The sequence below is a fragment of the Taeniopygia guttata genome, chromosome Z, assembly GCF_048771995.1.
Source record: "Taeniopygia guttata chromosome Z, bTaeGut7.mat, whole genome shotgun sequence".
In the NCBI taxonomy this organism is placed as follows: Eukaryota; Metazoa; Chordata; class Aves; order Passeriformes; family Estrildidae; genus Taeniopygia; species Taeniopygia guttata.
The window spans coordinates 31604028-31626753 of record NC_133063.1 but is presented as its reverse complement, the minus strand read 5'-3'; the positions used below and the strand labels follow the sequence as shown (position 1 = coordinate 31626753).

Genomic DNA, 22726 nt, shown 5'->3' with positions numbered 1-22726 from the left:
TACGTTTAAAAATTGCCGCGGAGCCGATGACCCGCCCCGCTGGCACTAAAAGCAATTCCATTCGCACGGGCCTGTGCTACTTCCTTATTTTCCGCTGTTTGCGGTGGCTGCGCACTTTGCGTGGCCTGATCTGTCTGTGCAGCTCCTGGCTACACGAATTGCGTATCTTGTAAACTTTTCGCGGCTTCAAGCTGTCGAGCACCGGGGAGCGACCCGCTCGCTCTCGGGCTGGTCCCGGTAATTCGGGGGGCGGCTGTGGCTCCGATGGAGACGGGAGGGGCAGCGGCTGGCGTGGCTGTGCGCGGGCAGCATGTGCTGACCGGGCGGCCCGCCGCCAGGGCCGTGAGGGGACGCCAGACCCGCCTGCTGTCAGCCCGCCCTCCGTGGCGCGGGTCGGGCTCGGCGGCACCGGCGGCCCCAGGGCCACTCTCACCGGGCGACCGAGCGCGGCGTGCCCCTGTGGTGTCTTTGGCGGGGGCCGGGCCGGCGGCAGAGGCTGTGGGCGGCCCGCCGGAAGCCGAAGGCGGTGCCGCTGAGGCCTCGGGCGCCTGCGATGCCTCCCAAAGCGGGAAAAGGGGAGGGGGAAGGTGGCGGGGAGACGGGCGGCTCTTCCCACCCCCCCCGCCCCCTTCCCCCACCCTCAGGATCGTGCAGAGACGCAAAGAAAGCGAAAAAAAGACACGTCGTCTCCCGTCTCCCTCCTCCTCTTCATCGAGGAGCGACTCAAAGCTTGGGACTTGTTGCCTCTCCCCCTCTCCCCCGGGAAAATCCCCCTCATCCTCAAAGGGAGTGGCTTCTTCCGGGATTGGGGGTGTTATGTGTAGTAGATATAATTTGCGCCATTTCTAATATGATATATGTGATATTGAATATTTGTTAGAGTATACATGTTTGTATTAGGACTCCCCCCACCTCACAGGCGCAGGTGAGACTGGGTGTAGATTGGAAACTGATTTACAAGTAAGAAGGTACAGCTCGCCAGGAGATGGGCCATGTCTGGGGAGATACAGAAACCCCAGGTACTGATCGTTAGCGTGAACGACCCGAAATGGAGTGCCGGCTCGGAGGGAGCGGGGGGGCTCTGCCTGCCCCTGCCCTTCGCAGCGGTGCGGGGCGGCTTCGGTTTCCCCGTGGCGGGAGGGGGAAGCGGAGGGGCTTCCCCGATAGCGGTGGGGGCGGCGGCGGCTCCCGGTGGCGGCGGGGGGAGCACGGCTGGGGCTCCCCTGCCACGCACGGGCAGCGGGAGAGCACGGCTCGGGCTTTCCTGTCACGCACGGGCGGGGGGAGCAGGGCTCGGGCTTTCCTGTCACGCACGGGCAGCGGGGGAGCACGGCTCGGGCTGACACGCACGGGTCTGCATTACCCCTAATGCAGGAATATCAGCTGCAGACACGCCGGGACCGTCTCAACCCCCACCCTCCCTCTCCACACAGCACGGGGAAACACATACACACACATACCACACCGGGGAAAGCACATCCCCTCCTGCCAGTAGAACTCGCCAAAAAAACAAGGAAAGAAAACACAGGGGATAGCGATGATGAAAGGGACAGACCTAATCTATACCTCTTAAGGGAGGTTCCTACGGCTCCCGGAATATTGGGTTTGTAAATATTCCCATTAACACGGGGGATGTAAGGGCTTTCAAAAAGGAAATGGGAAAATTGATGGATGATCCATTGGGGGTGGCAGAAAGGCTGGACGAATTTTTGGGAAATAGTATATATTCATATGATGATATCTCGGCTATATTAAGATCCTTGTTTAACACTGAAGAGCGAGATATGATAAGGCAGGCTGCCATAAAGGATTGGGAATTCAGGAACCCCCAGGGTGGGAGCGGGGCAGAAAAGTGGCCAGAACAAAGACCATCATGGAATGCTCAGGTGGAAGCAGACCGGGAAAAAAATTGATCAGACTAAGGAACATAGTAATACAAGGTATTCATTCGGGAAGCGGTCCCAAAGGGACAAAATATTAGTAAGGCATTGGGGGAATGCCAGGGGAAGGATGAAACTCCTACGGATTGGCTGGAGAGGCTCAGGAAAAGTCTTCAAATGTATTCCGGTACCGACTCTGATTCCCCTGTGGGGGCGGTCCTTTTAAAAACACAATTCGTCGCTAAATCATGGGAGGACATTCGAAGGAAGTTAGAAAAAATAGATAATTGGCAAGAGAAGAGCTTACAGGAACTACTGAGGGAAGCACAAAAGGTGTATATGAGAAGGGATGAAGAGAAACAAAAAACGCAAGCCAGGGTGTTGGTGGTGGCAGTAAGGGAAGCACAAGCACAAACGGCTGGGTCATCAGCTCCGGCCCAGGGGCCCCAGGGAAAGCCGGCACACACCCAAAAGAAAAACAAACAGGTAAGTGCCCCTGAATGTTTTTACTGTAAAAAGAAAGGACACCTCAAGAGTGATTGTAAGAAACGAATAAAGGATGAAAAGGTCTTTCAAGAAGAATAGAGGTGTCAGGGGCTTTATAATTTGGGGTCCTGGACATCAAGAGAGCCCTTGATAAAATTAAAAGTTGGACCCCAAAAACAGGAGCTAGTCTTTTTAGTTGATTCTGGAGCAGAAAAAACCACAGTTCAAAGACTGCCTCCTGGATGTATCAAAGGTAAGGATTTCATGACTGTGATTGGGGCTAAAGGGGAGCCCTTTCAAGTCCCCGTCCTAAGGAATGTAGAAATAGAATCAGATAATAAAATCTGTGTTGGGGATGTTTTATTAGTAGAAGAAACAGAATACAATTTATTGGGAAGGAATTTAATGGTGATATTAGGAATAAGTATAATTGCAAAGGACTCACAACTCATGGTAAGTTTATACAACCTAACTACTGAAGATGAAAAGAAAATTAATCCCAGGGTCTGGCACACTCCGGGGGAAGCTGGAAAATCAGACATGAAACCAATTCACATTAAAATTAAGAAACCAGAAGACCCCATAAGGGTAAAGCAGTATCCCATCTCTCTAGAGAGAAGAAGGGATTGAAACCAATAATCGAGGACTTAAAAAAAAAAAAAAAGGAGGCACCTTAGAACCCCGCATGTCCAGACATAACACACCTACATTAGCTTAGCAATACAAAACCTGATAGCAGTTACCCACAGTCTCTAATCCTTATACTCTATTATAGTGTAATTGACCTAAAGGATGCCTTTTTAGACTTGTCCTCTAGTTGAGGAAAGTCAGGATAATTACATTGCCCCCCCCAGAAAAGAAATCAGGAAATTGCTGGGGCTTTTGGGTTGGTTTTTTTTTTTTTTTTTTCGGACAGTAGATTGAAGGGTACAGTGAAAAGGTAAGGTTTTTATATGACAAACTTACCATAGACAGACTTAAGTAGACTAAAAAGGATGAAAAGAACTACAGAAGATTAAAAGAGAAACCCTCATGGCAGCTCCAGTATTAAGTCTCCCTGACCTAAAAAAAAGGCTCTTCCAGCTCTTTATAGATGTGAGCTGTATGCAATATACAAGGCTTTGCTGGGACTTAAAGGGAAAAAGGGGACAACTTTCACTGATTCCAAATATGCATTTGGGTGGTGTACACCTTTGGGAAAATCTGGGAAGAAAGAGGTCTGCTAAACACATGGGGAAAGGGATTGATTCATGAAGAAATAATTAAACAAATCCTTAAAGCTATTAGAGGGCCAGAAGCTATTGCTATAGTCCATGTAAAAGGACACCAAACCGGGATGCAGTTCAGGACTCAGGGGAACAATTTAGCAGACAAAGAGGCAAAAAACACTGCTTTGCTAAAGGTAAGTGCCCCAGAGATTGAAAAAAGGGGACGCTCAGGAATTCCCCCCCCACCCCTCTGAAACGGAGATGGAGGCTTATCGGAAGATCGGGAGACAGTTAGAAGGAGGTAAGTGGAAGTTACCAGATGGGAGGGGATTGTTGTCAAAGGAATACACTAGGAAGATTTTAAAAAGATTACACCAACAGACACACTGGGGGGCCCGAGCTCTGGCAGAGCAGTTCCTGAAATTCTTCAGCTGCAAAGGTATATGTGAATTGGCTAAACAAGAGGTGCAAGGGTGCATAACTTAGAAAAAAATAATAAATCATACAAACTCCCAAAGGTGAAAGGGGAGTCGTCCAGCAGCTTACTGGCCTTTTGAAAGGATCCAGGTAGATTTCACTAGTCGGGAAACACAAATTCTTATTAGTCATAGTAGACAAACTAACCCACTGGGTAGAAGCTTTCCCAAGCTCCCAGGCTACAGCCCAAACAGTATCAAAGGTCTTATTAGAAGAAATTATACCTCAATATGGGTTAGTAAGCTACATTGATCTGAACCAGGAGACACATTTCACATCAAAAATCATTAAGCTATTAGCAGATGCTTTAGGCATTCGATAGGAATACCACACCCCATAGCACCCTCAGAGTTCTGGGCCACTCAAAAGAATTAATCAAATGTTAGAAGTCCAATTAGCCAAATTGGTGTTAAAAACAAATGTCATAAATAAAATACATCCCATTAGCCTTATTAAACATAAGAACTATGCCTCATTCTGAAATGGGATTTCCACCTTCTGAAATGTTACATGGGATACCTTATACCCATAGTATGCCTGTAGGGCATCCGGGAGTAAAGAATAGACAGACACAACCATACCTGATAGCATTGAATAAGGATCTCAAGGGGGTGATCATGCAACACAGCAACCCACCCCACCTTAGACTTTTTAATATATACAGCAATAAGTAAAATACATCCTGAAGACAAAATACTGGTAAAAACATAAAAAGAGTCAACATTCACGCCTCATTAAGAGGGACCCTATATTATCCTTTTAACTACAAATACTGCTATACAAACTGCAGAAAAGAAGCAGACACACGCGTCAAGAAGTCAATGTCCAGGACCGGGCACCAGAGTGGAAAATCATTCCCCCCCAGGAATTTGAAGATAATCCTGTCCGGCCAAGTAAGTAACTGAGAGCATCTCTATCAAACGTTCTTTGCCAGAAGTGTAACTATTATCCTTTCATACATTTCTCTTGCAAATACTGTCATAAAGTTTAAAATGTTCGTTACTGACTTAAATCAAGTGGGTTGTGTGGGAAGTGCTCTGAGCAGGAAGAAGACCTGACTAGCCGTTTTCTGGTAATAGCCACAAGGCTAATATTGTTCTAATTAGATTCAATAATCTAAGTTTTAGGTTTTTTTCTTTTTCTCATATCAAAAGGGATTAAGGGGGAAATTACAAACAAAAGCTAAAATTATTATTGTTGAGTGTCATAGGTTGAACAACATACCCTGCAGTGCAGACACTAGTGAACTACACCAGTGAGGCATTTTTAAACAAAGGTATGCGGCTCAGCCTTGGTATGAAACTACAGACAAAGATTCCTGCTGACAAGAAGATGGCTCACCCCGCTGCTGGATGCACCCCAGTGGGCGCTGGGAACGGCAGAGGGATCCTAGCAGTGGGAGTAGTCCCGGCGAGCCTGAGCCTAACCTTGTGCTTCAGTAACCTCCCCAATCCTGAGAAGGGGGAACTCAGTGACAAATACCCAGAAGAAATCGCCTCTTACCTCATAGAACTGCAGCAGGGGTAAGCCTAATAAACGTTGTCTTGACACAAACACTCAACAGGGGGTGTACAAATTCAAAGGAAAATCAAAAACATACCTTGAAAACGGACAGTCAGCTCATAAACTGCATCAAAAGGGCACAGATAGATATAGTTTATAACAGATATATTAGTACTACATGGGTTAGGAAAAGCAAAAGTCTGTTTTGTAACTTATTTTCAAGATAATTCACCGTGTTATAACCCAAATAAATTTGGTATGTGTATAATAGGGAAAACATACTGGGTGGGTGCTAGATAAATGAGTAATTGAGACAAATAGAAGAAAGACACAAACCCACAAATCTTACCACAGAATCCCAGATGAAGACTAAAATGTAAGGAAAGAAAATATATATAAACTATGTAGTTTTATATCAAATAAAATAAAAAGTAGGGCGCAAATTAATAGGTTAATATAAAAGGTGGGGGATTGTTATGTGTAGTAGATATAATTAGCGCCATTTCTAATATGATATATGTGATATTGAATATTTGTTAGAGTATACATGTTTGTATTAGGATTCCCCCCACCCTCACAGGCGCAGGTGAGACCGGCTGTAGATTGGAAATTGATTTACAAGTAAGAAGGTACAGCTCGCCAGGAGATGGGCCATGTCTGGGGAGATACAGAAACCCCAGGTACTGATCGTTAGCGTGAACGACCCGAAATGGATATCATGGAAATCCTGAGGCAGATACATGTGAATACAGTGTTCCCGTAAATTTCATCAAAGGATTCAACAAACTCCAGACAGTGATTTGTTCTCCCTCATCACCAAAAAGGAAAATCTTATTAACATATGGACTCTGAATAGAAGAAAAGACTGATTGCTGAAATCTTGGCCTCAGGCAGAATTTTCCCTATAAAAACCGCTTGTGCCAGGATGGAGGGGTGTGGGCATGGAGGAAAACCTCTACTGAGGCTGACCTCTTTGTTGCACACCCAGGGCCGACCCCGGGCTCGGCTCTGTTCTTTCCTTGTGGCTGGCTAGATAAAATTTGATTGCAAAATAAATATTTTATTTTTCATATTAATTTGGCTGGACAAATTTTTATTTATAACAGGGGGTAGGGTCACAAGTTTCGGGGAACAGCTCTGCAACCCGGGTGTTGGGGCAGGGCTCCCCTGCCCTTCTGCCTCTGGGGAAAAACCCTCAGTTGCCCTGGGGGTCTGCGCCCTGCATTTGAGTCCTGTGAGGCGACGCAGTCATATAGTTTCATGCTATCATTTTCCCATAACCGGGGTTCAAATCTTTTCTGTAAGAGCTAGCTAGGTAAGTGTTCCTTGCCTACAGCAGCAGGAAGAGAACATTTTTGGAAGAGAAAATGCAGTGTTCAATGCATTGCCCCCACATTATCACTACAGTCAAACTAAAAATAGCAGAAGAAAAAAATCCATTTCAAGGCCAAGAATACTTTGTATAATTAGGTTCTGCAGACTTCATAGTGGGTGTCTGTGTCTCCCTCATGGATAAGACCTTAACTTGGTGCTGTTTCAGTAAGAGTTCTAGTTTCTGGAATGCGTCTGCCTCTTTTTTTCCGAGAGTTGTCCCTCCCATTCTGGTCCCTTTTGGGAGCTTACCGAATGTGGGGTTCAGCTCTCAGTTCCGAGGTCCGTCCACCATAGTGCGGGATGTGACTCCTGTGGCCACCAGGAATCGAGATGTTGAATGGGTGAGTCCTTTCACCTCTGGAGGAATTTCGATGGATCTGGCTCACTTCCAGGGACGATGGGATGATCTCTTCAGAGTTGGGTTTTCCTCTCACGCAGGGCACCAGTTTTAAGTTTGTTGGCCCTGCAGGGGCGTGTTTTTTATTCTTTCAGTGTCTGTTCATACACCACCCCCCCCCCCCAGCTCACCCCCAACCCCCTTCTTTCCAAGATGTGAATTCTCCCTTTCCCTGCCCCTTTTCCCCAGGACAGTCCCTGTCTATTTAGTGAGGCTCAACACCCTATTGGTTACTTTGTGTCACTCCACTCCCTTGTTTTCCCTGATAGGTTCATGATATGTTAGTCCTGCCCTAAACTCCTTCCCTGCTATTCCCCTATAAAACCCTTTGTCTGCACCCCCAAAGTGTCTTGGGACATGCGAAATAAACCGATCCTCTTCACCCCAAGTCCCGTGCCACCTCCATCCGTCCCTGCGCCAACAACTGGGACTGCAGAGCTTCACAGGGGGATCGGCCGCCCGTTCTCTTCCCTCACCACCCAGCACGCCCACGCTCCGGGTGTCACGGTGAAAGGGTGCTGACCACGACGCAACAGGGCCCCAAGCTGGACAATGCCCTGGTGGCTCCCCTGGCAGGGGAGACCCTCCTGGAGCAGTTCTGTGTCAGGAACGAGAGACGCATTGGACTTTTTCGGTCTTTAGCTTCTGTTTATTGTTATCTTACCAAAACTTCAGCATATTGTCTGCGCCCAGACCTTGCATGCGTGAAAACAGCACAAAAATGGCCAACAACCTTGTGCTGCAAGGTCTTTTTAAGTTGAATCAAAAACTACTTTACCCAATTAAGAAGTGACACTAAATTATTTTATTTTCTAACCCAATAACTGACCCCAAGAGACCTGCAATGCAGATTTTTCTACCTAATTACAAGATACCATCTAAACCTAAGAAGCAAGAGGAAGAAGAAGAGATAAGAAAGGAACTTGACACAACACCCTATATCCTCCATCTTGAACCCATCTATAACATACTAAAAATCCTAAAACCTAAATTTCTCACCCATGTGACACACTACACTACTATCTACAATCTCTACAATCTATTTCACACTTTTGTGGTTTCTAATTTACCCTGAGGCTTTGGAAGTTTTCTCCATGAATAAGGGTCAAAGTCAGTGTTTTCCTGGGACTCAGAGCACCCCAGGGCAGACAGGGGGATATTCCCCTTGCCCTGGGTTCCCACATATCCCTTTTCAATATTTTTGAAATAAAAACCACAGTATTTTATTACAGGGTATTTTTCTTTACTTACCTTTAAGGAAAAAAACCCAAAACTCTAAGAAATATATTTGCTCTATTGTTCACAGATGCAAATGAGAAATTAGAACTCTTATCCCTGTTGATCCAATTTCTTTATTCCCACTCTTTGTGCTCAGTACTATGTAAAAGCCATAATTAATGAGACAGAAAGTGTGAGGTCCTTTAAGACAGTCACCTGGCACTGTCTTCAGCCTGCTTCTCTGGGGAGCACTGTTTTGTTTATTTGTCTTTTGTTTCAGTCTCTCTGGGGCTGATGTCATACGTCCACTATCAGAGGACTTAATGCAGCAGTAAATCCAGGCTGTGCCATTCCCCTTCTCTCTCTGGTAAGAACAGTTTAAGATTATGGAGACCCTCCTTGCTCTCTTGCTGTCTGCTCTGAGCTGAACATACACCCTTCAGAACCACAGGTTTTCAGAAGGTAGGTAAGTACCTGGCAGATCTATTCTGCCTGTTGTGTGACAAATAGGAGTTGCACATGATTTTATAATTAACTGTTTAACTTCAGCTACAGGAGCCCTCACTTCCAGATGCAGCAGAATCTGGGTTTTGGAGGGAGAATTTATGAGGATTTGTATTATTTTACTTGGAGAGGGGTTTATTTGCTCCTCCAAACCCCTGTTAAAGAATGGGGTTATTGCGTTTGTCAGGGTTCTGGTAAACCAGCTGAGTTACAAGAGATGAGATCTATTTCTTCATCTGATCTGTGTTTCCTACCTGGCTTCAAGGCTGTCCTCTGAACACAAACGCACATTCATGGTTGTGAGAGAAGGCACAGAATAGATGCCAGATGGTCTTTCCACAGCTTTGCAGTTCAGTCAATAGTTGATCTGAGAAAGATTAATATATTCCCATTCTAAATTTGGCTGGCATCAGATGTCCTGTAGAAATTTCAAGTTGTGTATATGAATGTGCCACAAAATTGACTGCTGGTTCCTGAGCTCACAGACATCTCTGCAGAGCTAGCCTGTGAAGAATGTGGGACTATTGCAATAGATCTGTCTAATCCCTGTGAGCACTGTGGGATTAAAGGCATAGGGGCAGCATCTCATCTTGCCCTGGCGAAGGTGATGAACATGCTCACATATCTCTGCCAGAGCATCTCTAATGGCACAAACAAATACAACTTGAAAACAATGTGAATTCACTCTGGCAATCCCTGCAGAGACACTAGCTTTAGGCTGCTGAGATCAAACAGCCTGAAGTATTTGGAATGTTGGCCACCACATTTCACACCTGTTGAAACATTTTGCTGTGTAATCTGCAGGGATCATAATCAGAAATATTAAATTATTGAAAAAAACAGATATAGGAAAATAATTCTTTTATGTGAATCATAAACAAATGTAATTCCTTCCAAATCCTAGCAACTTCTAAAATCATTCTCTGAGCAGAAACATCTGTGTCATGGATAAGACTCTAAATATAACACAATCTCTGATTTTCTTCCTCCCTTACTCTGCTTAGCCTGGTCAACTGTTTCAAGGTTCTGTGCTGAAATTGCCAGTTCTTAGCCATATACTGTAGCCACAATGGGATGTTCAGCTGTGGGTGATCACCTCCAGAAAAGTACTTGATGTATTCAAAAAGCAGGGGAGAACACAGGTTTTGGTGGAGGAAGAGTGCAATTGGTGGTTATCCTCAGAGCTGAAAGTTTTTTGGAAGAGAAAATGCAGTGTTCAATGCGTTGCCTCCACATTATCACTACAATCAAACTAAAAATAGCAGAAGAAAAAAATCCATTTCAAGGCCAAGAATACTTTGTATAATTAGGTTCTGCAGACTTCATAGTGGGTGTCTGTGTCTCCCTCATTTCCATCTCTCCTCAGAACACACTGTGGAGGATAATCAGTCCTGCTCCCTTTGTTATTCATATTTTATTATCTCTCCTTGAGATTAAAATTCACCATTATCTACTTAAAGTGTATATATATGTGGAGGCAGAAATCTGCTACATTTGCTGCGTAGGATATTTTTGTTGAGGTGCAAGGGCATTTGAAATACGTCTGTTGAACAAGGTGCTTGTTCTTTTCTATTAGTATTTAAAATGAGGTCTCTGATTTTGTGTGTTTGATTCTAGATAACTGTTAGGACTTAGTTGTGTAAGCAGTCAAATTCTTACATTGCCACAGGACACATAGAAACTCTCCATGCTTATACTGGTAGTTGCTGATGGCTTTTCTGCTCCTGAACCTGGCATACTGTGAAAAAACAGGCATGGATGACAATCATGCATACTCATAAAGAGCTTTAACAATGCAAGATGTATGGCTGGACTTAAGAGGAAATGTAGGAAGCAAATCCTTATCAGGACTCCAACTTGAGTGCAAATGAAGAGCAATACTTGCCTTCTTTTGAGTGCTGCCTTTCATTCTTTATTCAGTTATGGACCTCTAACAAATTTCCAGTAGGAAAGCTGGCTCTCCCATCCAGTAAATATTAATTGTCTGGTAATAGAATTCCTTTTCTAATCCTAAAATGATACTCAAGTCCCAAAACTAAAACAGGTGCTGTCAAGCCTCCCATTGTGAACAGTGTCACATCTGTCATTCTTCAGGCTACTGAAGGGAACAGGAAACCTCGTCTGAAACTGGCTGAAGGCTGTTTCATCTCTCTAAAAGACATCCCCTACAGGTAATACAAAGCCACTCCATTTGGTTCCTATTCTCACTTTAACTGTTGCCCTGCAGGAAGTGGCTGCAAGAGAGGAAACCTAAGACTTGGGCTCCTGCTTATTTTAGAGAGGTGATGGTCCTTCGGCAATGGTAAAATGAAGTTCTTCTCTGGGGCAGGGTTAGGGCAACAGTCCTGAAGTACAGGGTAAAGTGATAGAGGCCACTATGCTACCTTTCAGAGGTGATGAGAGAGGCTGAGCAGCATGTGGGGAAGGGTTGGAGGAGCTCCAGAAATCTTAAATTATTTCTGCTTGTGTTTGGGGTTAAAGTTTGAGGCAGTGGTACTGTATATATTGCATAAAATGTTTTAAATAAGTATCTGCACAAGGCTGGCAAGGGGTAGCTGATATCCATGCTGAACCTATATTGATGGCAGGGAGACGGTGGATGGCATTTGTAGGATAGACTCACAGACCTCCCTGGGTACTTTGTTATCAGAGTGAGTGATGCTCGTTTTCCTATTAAACCTAAAACGTCCACATTCTATTCTATTAAAAACATATTTCGCAATGGAGTGAGATTCAAAAGCCAAGCAGCTTACGTTTATTCCGTAGGTTAGAATCTCCGGGAAGAGCGCCGTGGATTCGCGACAGGGAATGTCGCGACGGGCGCAGGGCGCGCCGCCGCGCACGGCTGGGGCAGCAGCGCCACCTGCGGTCTGGCGCGGGGACTGCGTGCGCGCCGCGCCTCGGAGGCGCGCGTGGCGACAGCGCTGCCGAGCTCTGTGTCATTGAAACACCGGCGGGTTTCCGGCCTCTGCTCAGCGAGTTAGGGAGTAGCTTCGGTGATACAGCTTCTGTACATGCTCGTGATATTGTAGTAATACAGCCTTTTAAAATCGAGCTTGTTACTGAACCACATTTTGTTCTGCATTTGTCACTGATTAAGAATACATAAAAGCCTTGTGTGGATATCGCCTGCCTACCTTAAAATTTTAAATTAAAAGTCTGTTTGTACCATTGTATATGTTTAACAAATGTGTGCGTATTTCACAAGGGTGGTCAAATGAGTGATCTCGTGGAAGAAAATGGCAAGAAAAGCTGTTCTTCCCAGGAAACATCTGCAGAAAAAAACGTGTCTCCAGCTGAGTACTGCTCAACAAGACACAAAAAATTGGTATGACTTCTCCAGTACTGTTTTATTATCAAGATACTTATAATTGCCTTCAATTTCTTCAGTCATTACAAAAATAAAGAGCTGGAGTCAAGAGGGAAATATCAGCGACAGTAACAGTGAAATGGATCAAGTTTGTAGTGCAGTGATTTAGAGGGCTAAGAGCAGTACTAAGTACGTAGGGAAACAGAGGAGTAGTCTTAGAGGAAGGACTATCACCTTATTATTCTTTTGCAACTTAAAATTGCATTATTTATGATCATGAACGGTGATGATGCTGAAAATCTACCCCAGAGTCCACAGCAGACATGTCTGAATAAGACACATGAGATTGCCCTGTATGTTTTCAGGAGGATGCAATTGAAGATGCACAGCATCAACCACCTTGGAAAAAAGTGCACTCAAGTGCATGGACATTCCTAAATCACTGTATCAGCAGATTGGGCTGAACTGCCACTGCTTTCCCCTGAGACACAGTGAAAGTGCTCAATTGTTTGTGGAAAAACACGATGAATTCTGATAGGAATGACACCCTCCAGGGAAGCCAAGAGGTGGCAAGGCAGCTCCATTTAAATAAGTAGAAGAAAAATATAAATTTATTTGTATTTTTGTGTCTTTGCATAATGAATGACAAGTGTACAGTCAAAGCTTGCAGTTATTGTCCACAGGGAAATTGTTTGACATGATGCTTATGTTTGCAGTGACTTTAGAAGTATCTGTCAACATACATGGACTAAGTGGAATGGTATTCAGCAGTTTTAGCTAATTGTAAACATGAATTCCATAAAATTGGCAGAAAAATGCATCCTCCTATTTCTCAGAAAACTGTGCTTACTTGAGCTTCTTTGTTTTGGTTTGTGTGTTGGGTTTTTTTTTTTCTCATACTTCTCACTTGTTGCAATGTTTTATTACTGTATTAGCTGCTCCTTCAAACATTTTTCTTGACTTCAGATTGTTTGACATAGATAGTTTCTAGGCATCTGAGGGAACAGTGAAAATAAGAGTGAATCCATTTGAGATACTTGTAAACATAGTACTTGTTTTTACATTTTAGATTAAGATGAAGAGCAAAACACATAATTCTGCCTCTCATATGGCAACTTGCAAACTCCATGCTGCTGTACCAGAGTTATGTGTTCAGTCTTGATTGTTCCACCTCCAGTCAGGATGCACAGTTGGTAAAAGGAATATTTGATTAATAGTTAGCCAAGCAAACATTTTAAACAATCAGTATGATCTTAGAAGTTATCAGGAATATTAATTTTAATGTCACTCAAAAGCCAGTGAGGACACCTGGCAGTGAATAAATACATTTTCCATACATACATAATTTTACTAATTAAAAACTTTCTGTTGTTTATTTATAGCAAAAACTCGAGAAACAATTAAAATTCTTAGCCTTTCAAAATCCAGGACCTCAGGTAGCTGACTTCAATCCTGAAACTAGACAGCAGAAAAAGAAAGCATACATGTCACAGATGAAACAAAAATTTTTTTATGAGTCCAAGTAAGATCTCTAACTTATTACCTGATTTACTTTAAAAAATGGCTGGTATTTTGTTCATTGAATCTGAGTTAAATTCATAAAAGCTTTTTTTTTTTGCAGAGTGATTTCTTGAAAGCCATATTGGGAAAACAAGATTTTTCTGTGTGACTTTAACAGAATTTTGATATAGTATGGCATGCACTCATTTTTAGTGGCTGTTGCAATTAGGATATAATGCTGGTATTTCATTTTGTTGTGAGTTTGTTAAAGACTAAATACTTGTACAGATATTTTCCACATGTGTTTGGTTTAGTGTCTGAATGTGTTGAAGCACTATCTGAGAACAATTTTTGTTCTCTTTCACAGATTTACAAAGAAGTATGACAAGCATGGCAGGCTGCTGTGTAATGACACAGATTTATGTGATTGCCTGGAAATCGACTGCCTGGGTTGCTTCTATCCTTGCCCCAAATGCAACTCAAACAAATGTGGACCAGAATGTCGCTGCAATAGAAAATGGGTTTATGATACGATTGAAACTGAAGCTGGGGATGTGATCAGTGAGCTACCATTTTTTGTCCCTGACTGATAATGTTCTGTTAGTTTTTGTGCCTGAACATTGCTCTTTTTTCTTCATGTTTTATTAAAGTAAATCACCACTTGGCAGAGGTGCTTGTGCCTTTTTATTGCTGCCTACCTAGTAAATGTTACCATTCCCCATCAGGTAAAAGTGTGTATTTCATTATTCCTCCTCCTTGTGAGCTTTGCTGAGGCACCTAGTCAATCCTTTCTAAATCTTGACTTTCTAAAATTGAAGGTGTCTGAACTGTTATGGGAAGATAATTTTCGTACCCTCAGAAGCTGAACTGCATTACTTGTAATGAGGGTTTTTTGCCAATTTCTTTGCTTGTTCATTTACTCAGATGTGTGACATTGCTCTTTCTTTTGTTTCAGCTTGTCCAAGAGCCTTCTCATCCTGATGCATTCATTCCTTGTATAGGTGAGGCAGGAGGCATTTGAGATAACACTGTTCTTTGAAACCAGGTCACTACTTTCCATGTTTGTCTGCATATTAAGCCAAGTAGAGTGGAAACAACTCTCTCAGCAATTCTTTCTTGCTGCCCAGGTTGAAAAACTAAAACTAACATGTACAGTCAGCATTATTTTTTTACAGCATGTGGCACATCAAACATCCACCAGTCATTAATTATATGGCTAAACAGAGTGGATTTTTTCCATCTGGACAGAAAAGTCTTTTTAGTTCCAGAAGTTTCCTCTTCATGTAAGACATGACAGATTTTAAATACAATAACCTACACCTAGTCTTATGACGTAGGTATTCTCATTCATGATAGGCATCCACACCCTTTTTGGGAAGTGAGGGTCCCTCTGATCTTGAAGGCAAGAAGGCTGCAGATGGTTGCAGGTGATTTCAAGGAGCTGGCTGCGAGTGGGGAAATCATTCCTTGGGCCTAGTGCTTGTTGTTTTTGAGGAGACTCTCCCAGCTTTGAATGTGGCACCACTTTTCTCCCTCACCACAGGCCATTCTCTGTGACAAAGACCATCTACTCCAAGACAAAAATATCTTCCAATACAAGAAACTTGGAACAGATCCCAAGAATGTCTTAACACCAAAATCTCCTTCTGACTGGCTACCTTGGAAAGATTTTTTGTTCCTCTCAGCTAATAACACTTTAAGCTTATATCATGCAGGCAGCATGGGCAGCAAGCTGGAGGAACTGGAAGCCATTGTGCAGTGGGAATGCTGTGACACAGTCACCATCAGTGAAACATGGTAGGACAATTTGCACAACTGCAGTGCTGTGTTAGACAGCTGTAAACTTTTCAGAAGGAATGGGTGAGGAAGGGGAGGTGGGGAGGCATCCATGTAGGTTAGGAAGAGTTTTGGTTGCCTCTAGCTCAATGATTATGACAATAGGGTTGAGTGTTTCTGGGCACGAATCAGAGGGAAGGACAAGGCAGATATCCTGGTAGGAATTCAGAAGGGAGGAGCAGATCAAATATTCCATAATCAGTCTCACAATTGCTTGCTCTTCCTTTCTAGGGCAACTTTAGCATTCCAGATGCCTACTGTCAATACAATATAGCAGAGAGGCAAAACAGTCCAGGAAGTTCCTGGAGTATATGTAAGACCGTTTTCTGACACAGCAAGTCAGCCAAGGGGAGGCACCTGTTGGACCTGTTCTTTGTGAACAGAAAAGAACTAGAATGTGATGTTGTCAGGTTTGACACGGGAAGAGAATTTTTTTTGGAAGGAAGAGGTCACAGTCAGGGGTCAGGTTTGGATATTGACACTTGGGGTGACCAATTGAAGGTGGACACGCCTCTGAGAACACAGAGGGGTTAAAAGCAGAATTCCAGGAAGACTCGTTCTTCTTTGGTTCCGGTCATCGCAAGGTACAGACCTCCCCCCCAGCCCGGGCTGGGTGGGGGAGGGGAGCCATGTGGCCTGCAGAGGTAGGCCAGGGGGTGAAGGATCGGAACCGAGCTGGGCCAGCTCCTGCGGACGGATGGGTGGAGAACATCTGGGATGTCTTTGTTCCCCCTCCCCTAAGCTAGAGGGAAAAGAGATAGAGAGCCAGCAGACACCTGGGAGTTTGCCAGCGGAGGAGAAGGAGAAGGTGGGGGGAAGATGCCCAGCGTGGGAGACTGGAGACAGAATCCTGGGCTGAGATTTCAGCCATCTGGGGAGTCCGGGAATTTTAACCCTTCCTGTGAAATGAAGGCTTTATGAAATATTACTCCTCCTCAATTTGAAGGAAAGAGAGACAGCCTGGGACCTCAGATGTTCAGAGAAGAAGGTTGGGGGAGATGATGGAGTGGCTTTTGGCTGGACTCTGCTTGTTTACCATAGACTGAACCTCTCCTTCTTTCAAGAGGGACTGCATTTTAGGGGGATGCACTGGTGAGCCAAGAGACCTCCTTCAGCAACTACCAGTTCAGGGATGGAAAGAGAGAGCTGAGGGGGGTGTGAGGATGCCCTCCATCTTCAGAGAAGAAGAGAAGGCAATCTCTGTCCTTGGACCCTCGGCCCCAGGGGAAAATGGGGGGGACTCTAGTCCTGAAATGCGACACTGGACTGTTGATCCTGGTGGTCCTTGGCAGAGCATCCTTAAAAGAGGCCCTATAAGCAGTCTCTGTCCATGCATGGTGGTGAGAGCACTGTGACATGGAGAGGAGAATGTCACACTGGCCGGTGTGTCTGGGCAGTGCCACGTGTGACATGGAAACACAAGAGGTGGCAGCTGTGTTTCCTGGGGGTCTATGGTGCAAGGGGGATTCCTCTCTTCCCCGATGGATTCAGTATTGATTATATTGAAGGGTGAAAACTGGATTAAGGATCTAAATGGGTCTCACTGTGGTTTGTTGGAGTTGGGTGGTGGGAGGAGGAATGTTTTGGAAGGTTTTCATTTTGAAGTTTGTGTGGTTTTTTTCCTTTTTCTTCCCCTTTATATTATTAGTAGTAGTGTAATAAAGTCTTTCCTTTGTTATTAAGTTTGGCCTGCTTTGCTCTGTTCTCAATTGCATTTCACAACATTTGATTGGTAGGTTGCATTTTCATGGGGGTGCTGGGTTTGTGCCAGCGTCAAACCATGACAGATGTGATGGTCTGATAGAGCTTTCAATTCTCAGAGAAAAAAAAGGAAGGGGGTCAGCATATCTGCCATCTTGGATTTAGGAAGGTCTGTCAAGGGGCCTGGTTGTCAAAATCCCTTAGGAGGCAGTCCTGAATGACAAAGGAGTCCAGATTTTTCAAGAAGAAAATCTTCAGGGTGCAGACTGTCCTCATGTGCCAAAAGACAAGCTGATGTGGAGGAAGGCCATCCTAGCTAAACAGAGAGCTTTGGCTGAAATTCTAGGTAAAAAAGAGAATATATCACCTTTGGAGGAAACAGAAGGCAACTCAGGAGGACTACAAGGATGTTGTGAAGTAATGCAGGGAGACGAAGCCCAGAAATTAATCTGGCTACTGCAGCAAAAGAAAACATAAATTTTTTTATGAATATGCCAAATGTTTTCATAAATACATAGAGAAGTGTTTGGACAGTGTTCTCAAGCACATGGTATAGCTCTTGTGATATCCTGTGCAGAACGAAAAGTCCCTTCTGACTCAGCATATTCTGTGATTAGGTGATCACGGACCTCCTTATCTCATAGATGTGAGGAGATGCATTATGACAAAGGATAAGTGTCACGATCTGCTCGTGCGGGGTGTCGTGATGGTTCATTAACCAATCCCAAAAGTGCAAAAAGGCAAACAGCAGGGGACCATCAGTTTAATCACAACAAATGCACCTTTATTTAGGTACCAATAGCAAATGCGATAGAAGGGACAGAAAAAGGAAATAAAGAATAGAGAGAAAAGAGGGGAAGGGGAATTATAGCTACCACCATCGAAACGAGGTCCTCAATGGGCCAGCCACATGGATTTGTCGTTGTCCATGGGGGTTAACTGAAGTCTTGGTTAAGTTAGGGTCTTTCATAGTCCTCTGCCAAGTGGGGGGAACAGGTAATGGAGAAATGAGTCGATTTAAAAGTGGGTACAGACAGTCCATATTCTGAAGCAGGGCAAGTCAATTTCAGGAGTGAGTGAGACCCATTGTTTTCTTGGTCCAGCGAACACACCTGCAGGCAACACTTGGCAAACATCCTGCTTCAGTAAGGCCAGCCCCACCCCCGTGATAGGGGTCTCAATCTCAGTCTCAGTCTCAGTCTCTCCCTCCTTGGAAGGAGCTTCAATCTCTGTCCGTCACGGTGGTTGTGAGGCAGATGAGGGATCTTCCCTGGGAGATCACCAAAGTTACCCCAGAAAGTTCACTTGGCCAAGAGGTGAGAAAATTCATGGGTTTGGGTATCGTGAAGCAGGTGTAAACATACAGAGCAAGCCTCTCCTTACCAGGCTCTGCTCAAAGCAGTGTAGTGTGGTGACACAGCAAACACACCTGCAAGCAATCACTTGGCAAGCATCCACCTCAACCAGGCCAGAACTCCAGTTTGGGTCTTCAGGATCTTAGTTTCTGCCATTGCGATGATTGTGAGGCAAAAATTAGGGGAAATTTGGACTGTCTCTTACAATGAGGAAAAGGCAAAGGTACTTAGCGCCATCTTTGCCTCTGTCTTTAATAGCAAGACAGGTTGTTCTTTGTGTCCCCAGCCTCATGAACTGGAAGACAGGGATGGGGATCACAATGAAGCCATGACCATTGACCTGATACACCGCTTAGACACACCCAAGTCCATGGGACTGGATGGGATCCACTGAAGGTACTGAGGGAGCTGTCAGCAAAGCTCACCAAGCCACTTTCCATCATATACCAGCAGTCCAGGATAATGAGGTTCCAGATGACAGAAGGTTGGCAGATATTATGCCAATCTACAGGAACGGTTGGAAGGAAGATTCAGGGAACTATAGACCTGTCAGTCTGGACTCGGTGCTAGAAAAGGTCATGAAGCACATGCCTTCACTTGGCGTGTATGGAGCAACCAGGGGATCAGGCACAGTTAGTCTGGGTTTAGGAAAGGCAGGTCCTGCTTGACTTACTTAAGGATCTTCTTTGTGACAGGACGACCCTGCCTAATGGAGGAGGAAAAGACTGTGGATGTCTACCTAGACTTCGGTAAAGCCTTTGATACTATTCCCCACAGAATTCTCCTGGAGAAATTGACTGCTCATGGCTTGGACAGGGGCACTCTGCCCTGGGTTAAAAACTGTATGGATGGCCAGACCCAGAGAGTGAAGGTGAATGGAGCTACATCCAGCTGGAGGCTGGTCAGCAGTGGTGTTCCACTTGACTCAGTACAGGGGCAGTCCAGCTAAACAATGGGTTTGAGTTGCTCGCTCAGTTAGTTCAGAGATGACATTAAATTTGATGGAAGGGCTGATTTGCTGGAGGGTAGGAAGGCTCTGCAGAGGGATCGGCACAGGATGGATTGATAGGCCAAGGCTAGAGAGACTGGGTGAGATTCAACAAGGTGAGGTGCTGGGTCCTTGGGCCACAGTAACCTCATGCAGGAGTTGGATAAGAGTGGTCGGAGAGCTGTGCAGAGAAAAAGGACCAGGGGTGCTGGTCATCAGCAGCTGAACATGAGCCAGTGTGTGTGCAGGTGGCCAAAAAGGCTATTGATTGGTGGTGTAGCCACCAGTACCAGGGCAGAGATTGTCCCCCTGTACCAGGCAAAGGTGAGGCCACACCTTAAGTCCTGTGTCCAGTTCCTCACTACAAGATGGACGTTGACTCAGGAACATGTCCACATTCTGGAGTGAGTCCAGAGAAGGGCAATGGAGTTGTTGAAGGATCTGGAGCACAAGCTCTATTAGGAAAAGTTGAAGAAGCTGGGGGTGTTTATCTGGGAGAAAAGGAGGCTCAGGGGAGACCTGTCTCTCTACAACTACCTGAAAGGTGGTTGTAGACAGGTGAGGGTTGGTCTCTTCTCCTGGGTAACAAGTAATAGGATAAGAGGAAATGGTCTCCACTTGCACCAGGACACTTCTAGATTGGCTTTTAGGAAAAATTTCTTCACTGAAAGGGCAGTCAGACATTGGAATAACCTAGACTGGGAAGCGGTGGAATCACCATCCATGAAAGCACTGAAAAGATATATGGATGTGGTACTTGAAGACACGGTTTAGTGGTTGGACTCGATGATCTTAATGGTCTCTTCTAACCTAAACAATTCTATGATTCTATAAAAACACCCACTAAAAAAAAAAAAATCATAGGAATGTCTTTTACGGTGGTTAAAACACTCTGTTTTCTGGTGATGTTCTCTCATGTACTTCACTGGTCCCCAAGTATCCTTTGACTTCTGCCAGGAGTCCAAGTAGCCTACATTATATCTGAGCTATATTTCTTAGGGTAGGTGTAAATCCTGCTGATGAGTCAGGAGTTAGGGATTGTTTCTTGTTCCAGATGTGCCATAGTCTCATTCTCAATTTGATGGAACAAGTAGTTCTTCAAGAAGATAAAGCTGATTTAAATTGACAGGAAGATGACACCTTTTGACATAACCTCAAGATCTGAAATGGACAGGTTTGAATTATCATCTATTTCTTTCTATTTTAAGGCAAAACCCTAAAAAGTTTATCACATGGATTCCTGTGGTAAGGCTACATGTTACATTTTTTGAGTAATGTGGTTAATACCGGATTGGTGGAAATTCCACTATTGAATTCATTTGTGTTACTCTGTGGTTTTCAAAACAGACTATGACTCAGTCACAGTTATAGCTAAATGCAAAGTCTAAGAGAACTCCTTCAAACATACTTATTTCAACCTTGGAAATAGTGCACAAAACCTGAAAATAAAAGAAAGATGAGAGCCAAGATAAAGAAATAATAGCTCAGAGGCAGTTCTGCTGTGGTTTGAAAATGACTCTACCATTGCAATGATCCTGCTAACTTTTCCCCAAATTCCAAATGAGCTGTTCAAAGTGCACAAGTATAATTCTAGGACAGATCTACATGGGGAAGAAGAAAACTTGTTTGTTATACATATTTTTATATGTATTGTGAAAGTTAGTGGTAGATACAAATAGCAACACAGTGCCCATATCTGATAGTCTTCTTAGGCAATTGCATAGTACCGCACTGCCTGACATTTGATTTTAAATCCTTGCAGAAAAATGGCAGAGAACATTGCATAGCCTCTTGAGAGAAGATATTGGTTATGCTTCAGATTACATCGGATCATCTTACATCACATAAATCATTCTAAACAGAATATCACTTTCCCTATGGAGTAAGTTTGCTCTAGAAAGCTAGTTAAAATAAGGGAAAAGAGATAAATGAACTCAGGGTTCCTTAAGGTTGGTGTGTCCTTCTCTCTCTTCCCACTTCCTCCCCTCCTCCCCAGATTATGCAGTTTAAACAACTTGTGACTCTGTGAATTTACTTTTCCTATCTTTTCCTTGTCCATGTGGCTGCTTTGCTCATGGCTGCCAGTGATCCCATTGTGGCTTAAGGAAAGGGAATAGTATAGATAGATACATATTAACCTACACCCTAAGATACCATCTTTCAATCTCTTGCCTAAAAATTGATTCAGATTGTTTAATTTCAAATTATTGTGTCTTCCACGGTATTTCCGTTGCTTACAATAATCTATTTGGAAGGTGATATTCACCCTGTGCTTTCTTAGATGTTATTACTACAAAGAACTAAATGTCAAGGAAATGAACAGTGTGTTCCCATATGATTTTTGCATAAGGATGCTTCTTTCCTTCTAAGCTCCTATGTACTTGGTCATTGTCTTATTGGAGTTTCAATTCCAAGGACTACACTGTGCATGTCCTGCCTTTTACAAACTTGAAAACTCAGAAAATAAAATCAGACTTATGCACAGTATCTTATTGTTTGCCTTCATTGCCTTCCTTGGATATTCTATCCAATATTCTTTATTGGATAGAAATCTATCCAATAAAGACACTCTATATTTAACAACGTATCTACTTCTATACATCTAAAGTTGTCACAGCTTAGGGGAAAATCCACAATAGCAGTCCTTTCATATTGTATTGGATACTTATAACTGCTTCTACAACAAAGGCCAATTAAAATGAAGTATTAATAGAATTATTAGCATGTGGCTCAGGAGAGGCAAAGGCAAGAGTGATTAAATATTATGATTTTTAAGATGTGAAAGTATGTAAAAGACCATGAACATCTGAGGCTTTATTAGATGAGTTAAGAGATGGGAGTTTTCAATATGGCAGACCAAATGTGTATTGGGGCACAGGGCTAGCTAGGTAGCCAGTTGTAGCAGGACCACCATTTTCGTCTACCTGTATCTCCCTGCTACTAGAAGGGACGCACAATGCTGATTTTTCCCCAGAGAAAAATTGTATAG

The 22726-nt window shown here is 43.9% G+C and overlaps 1 protein-coding gene and 1 long non-coding RNA gene across 3 annotated transcripts in view; one reads left to right on the top strand and one right to left on the bottom strand.

Annotated features, from left to right (window-relative positions):
* Nucleotides 1-7335, bottom strand: part of LOC115490978 (uncharacterized) — a 29412-nt gene extending 22077 nt beyond the window's left edge. Inside the window, exon 1 of the long non-coding RNA XR_005978097.2 lies at nucleotides 7178-7335. This is a non-coding gene — a long non-coding RNA (uncharacterized lncRNA). The remainder of the gene's footprint in view (nucleotides 1-7177) is intronic.
* On the top strand, nucleotides 140-14524 carry ARL14EPL (ARF like GTPase 14 effector protein like). 2 transcript variants are annotated; one of them, XM_072922441.1, is made up of 8 exons: nucleotides 140-1019; nucleotides 4842-4944; nucleotides 6135-7269; nucleotides 8824-9005; nucleotides 11142-11218; nucleotides 12256-12375; nucleotides 13740-13879; nucleotides 14225-14524. In XM_072922441.1, exons 6-8 carry the CDS (start codon nucleotides 12265-12267, stop codon nucleotides 14445-14447), a joined length of 474 nt encoding a protein of 157 aa, XP_072778542.1. In that variant the 5' UTR covers nucleotides 140-1019; nucleotides 4842-4944; nucleotides 6135-7269; nucleotides 8824-9005; nucleotides 11142-11218; nucleotides 12256-12264; the 3' UTR covers nucleotides 14448-14524. The 2 variants fall into 2 exon arrangements, 1 of the variants encoding a protein (XP_072778542.1); XR_012053064.1 differs by lacking the exons at nucleotides 12256-12375; nucleotides 13740-13879; nucleotides 14225-14524 and adding an exon at nucleotides 11814-12249 and having other exon boundaries at nucleotides 143-1019.
* Nucleotides 14525-22726: the final 8202 nt, after the last annotated feature.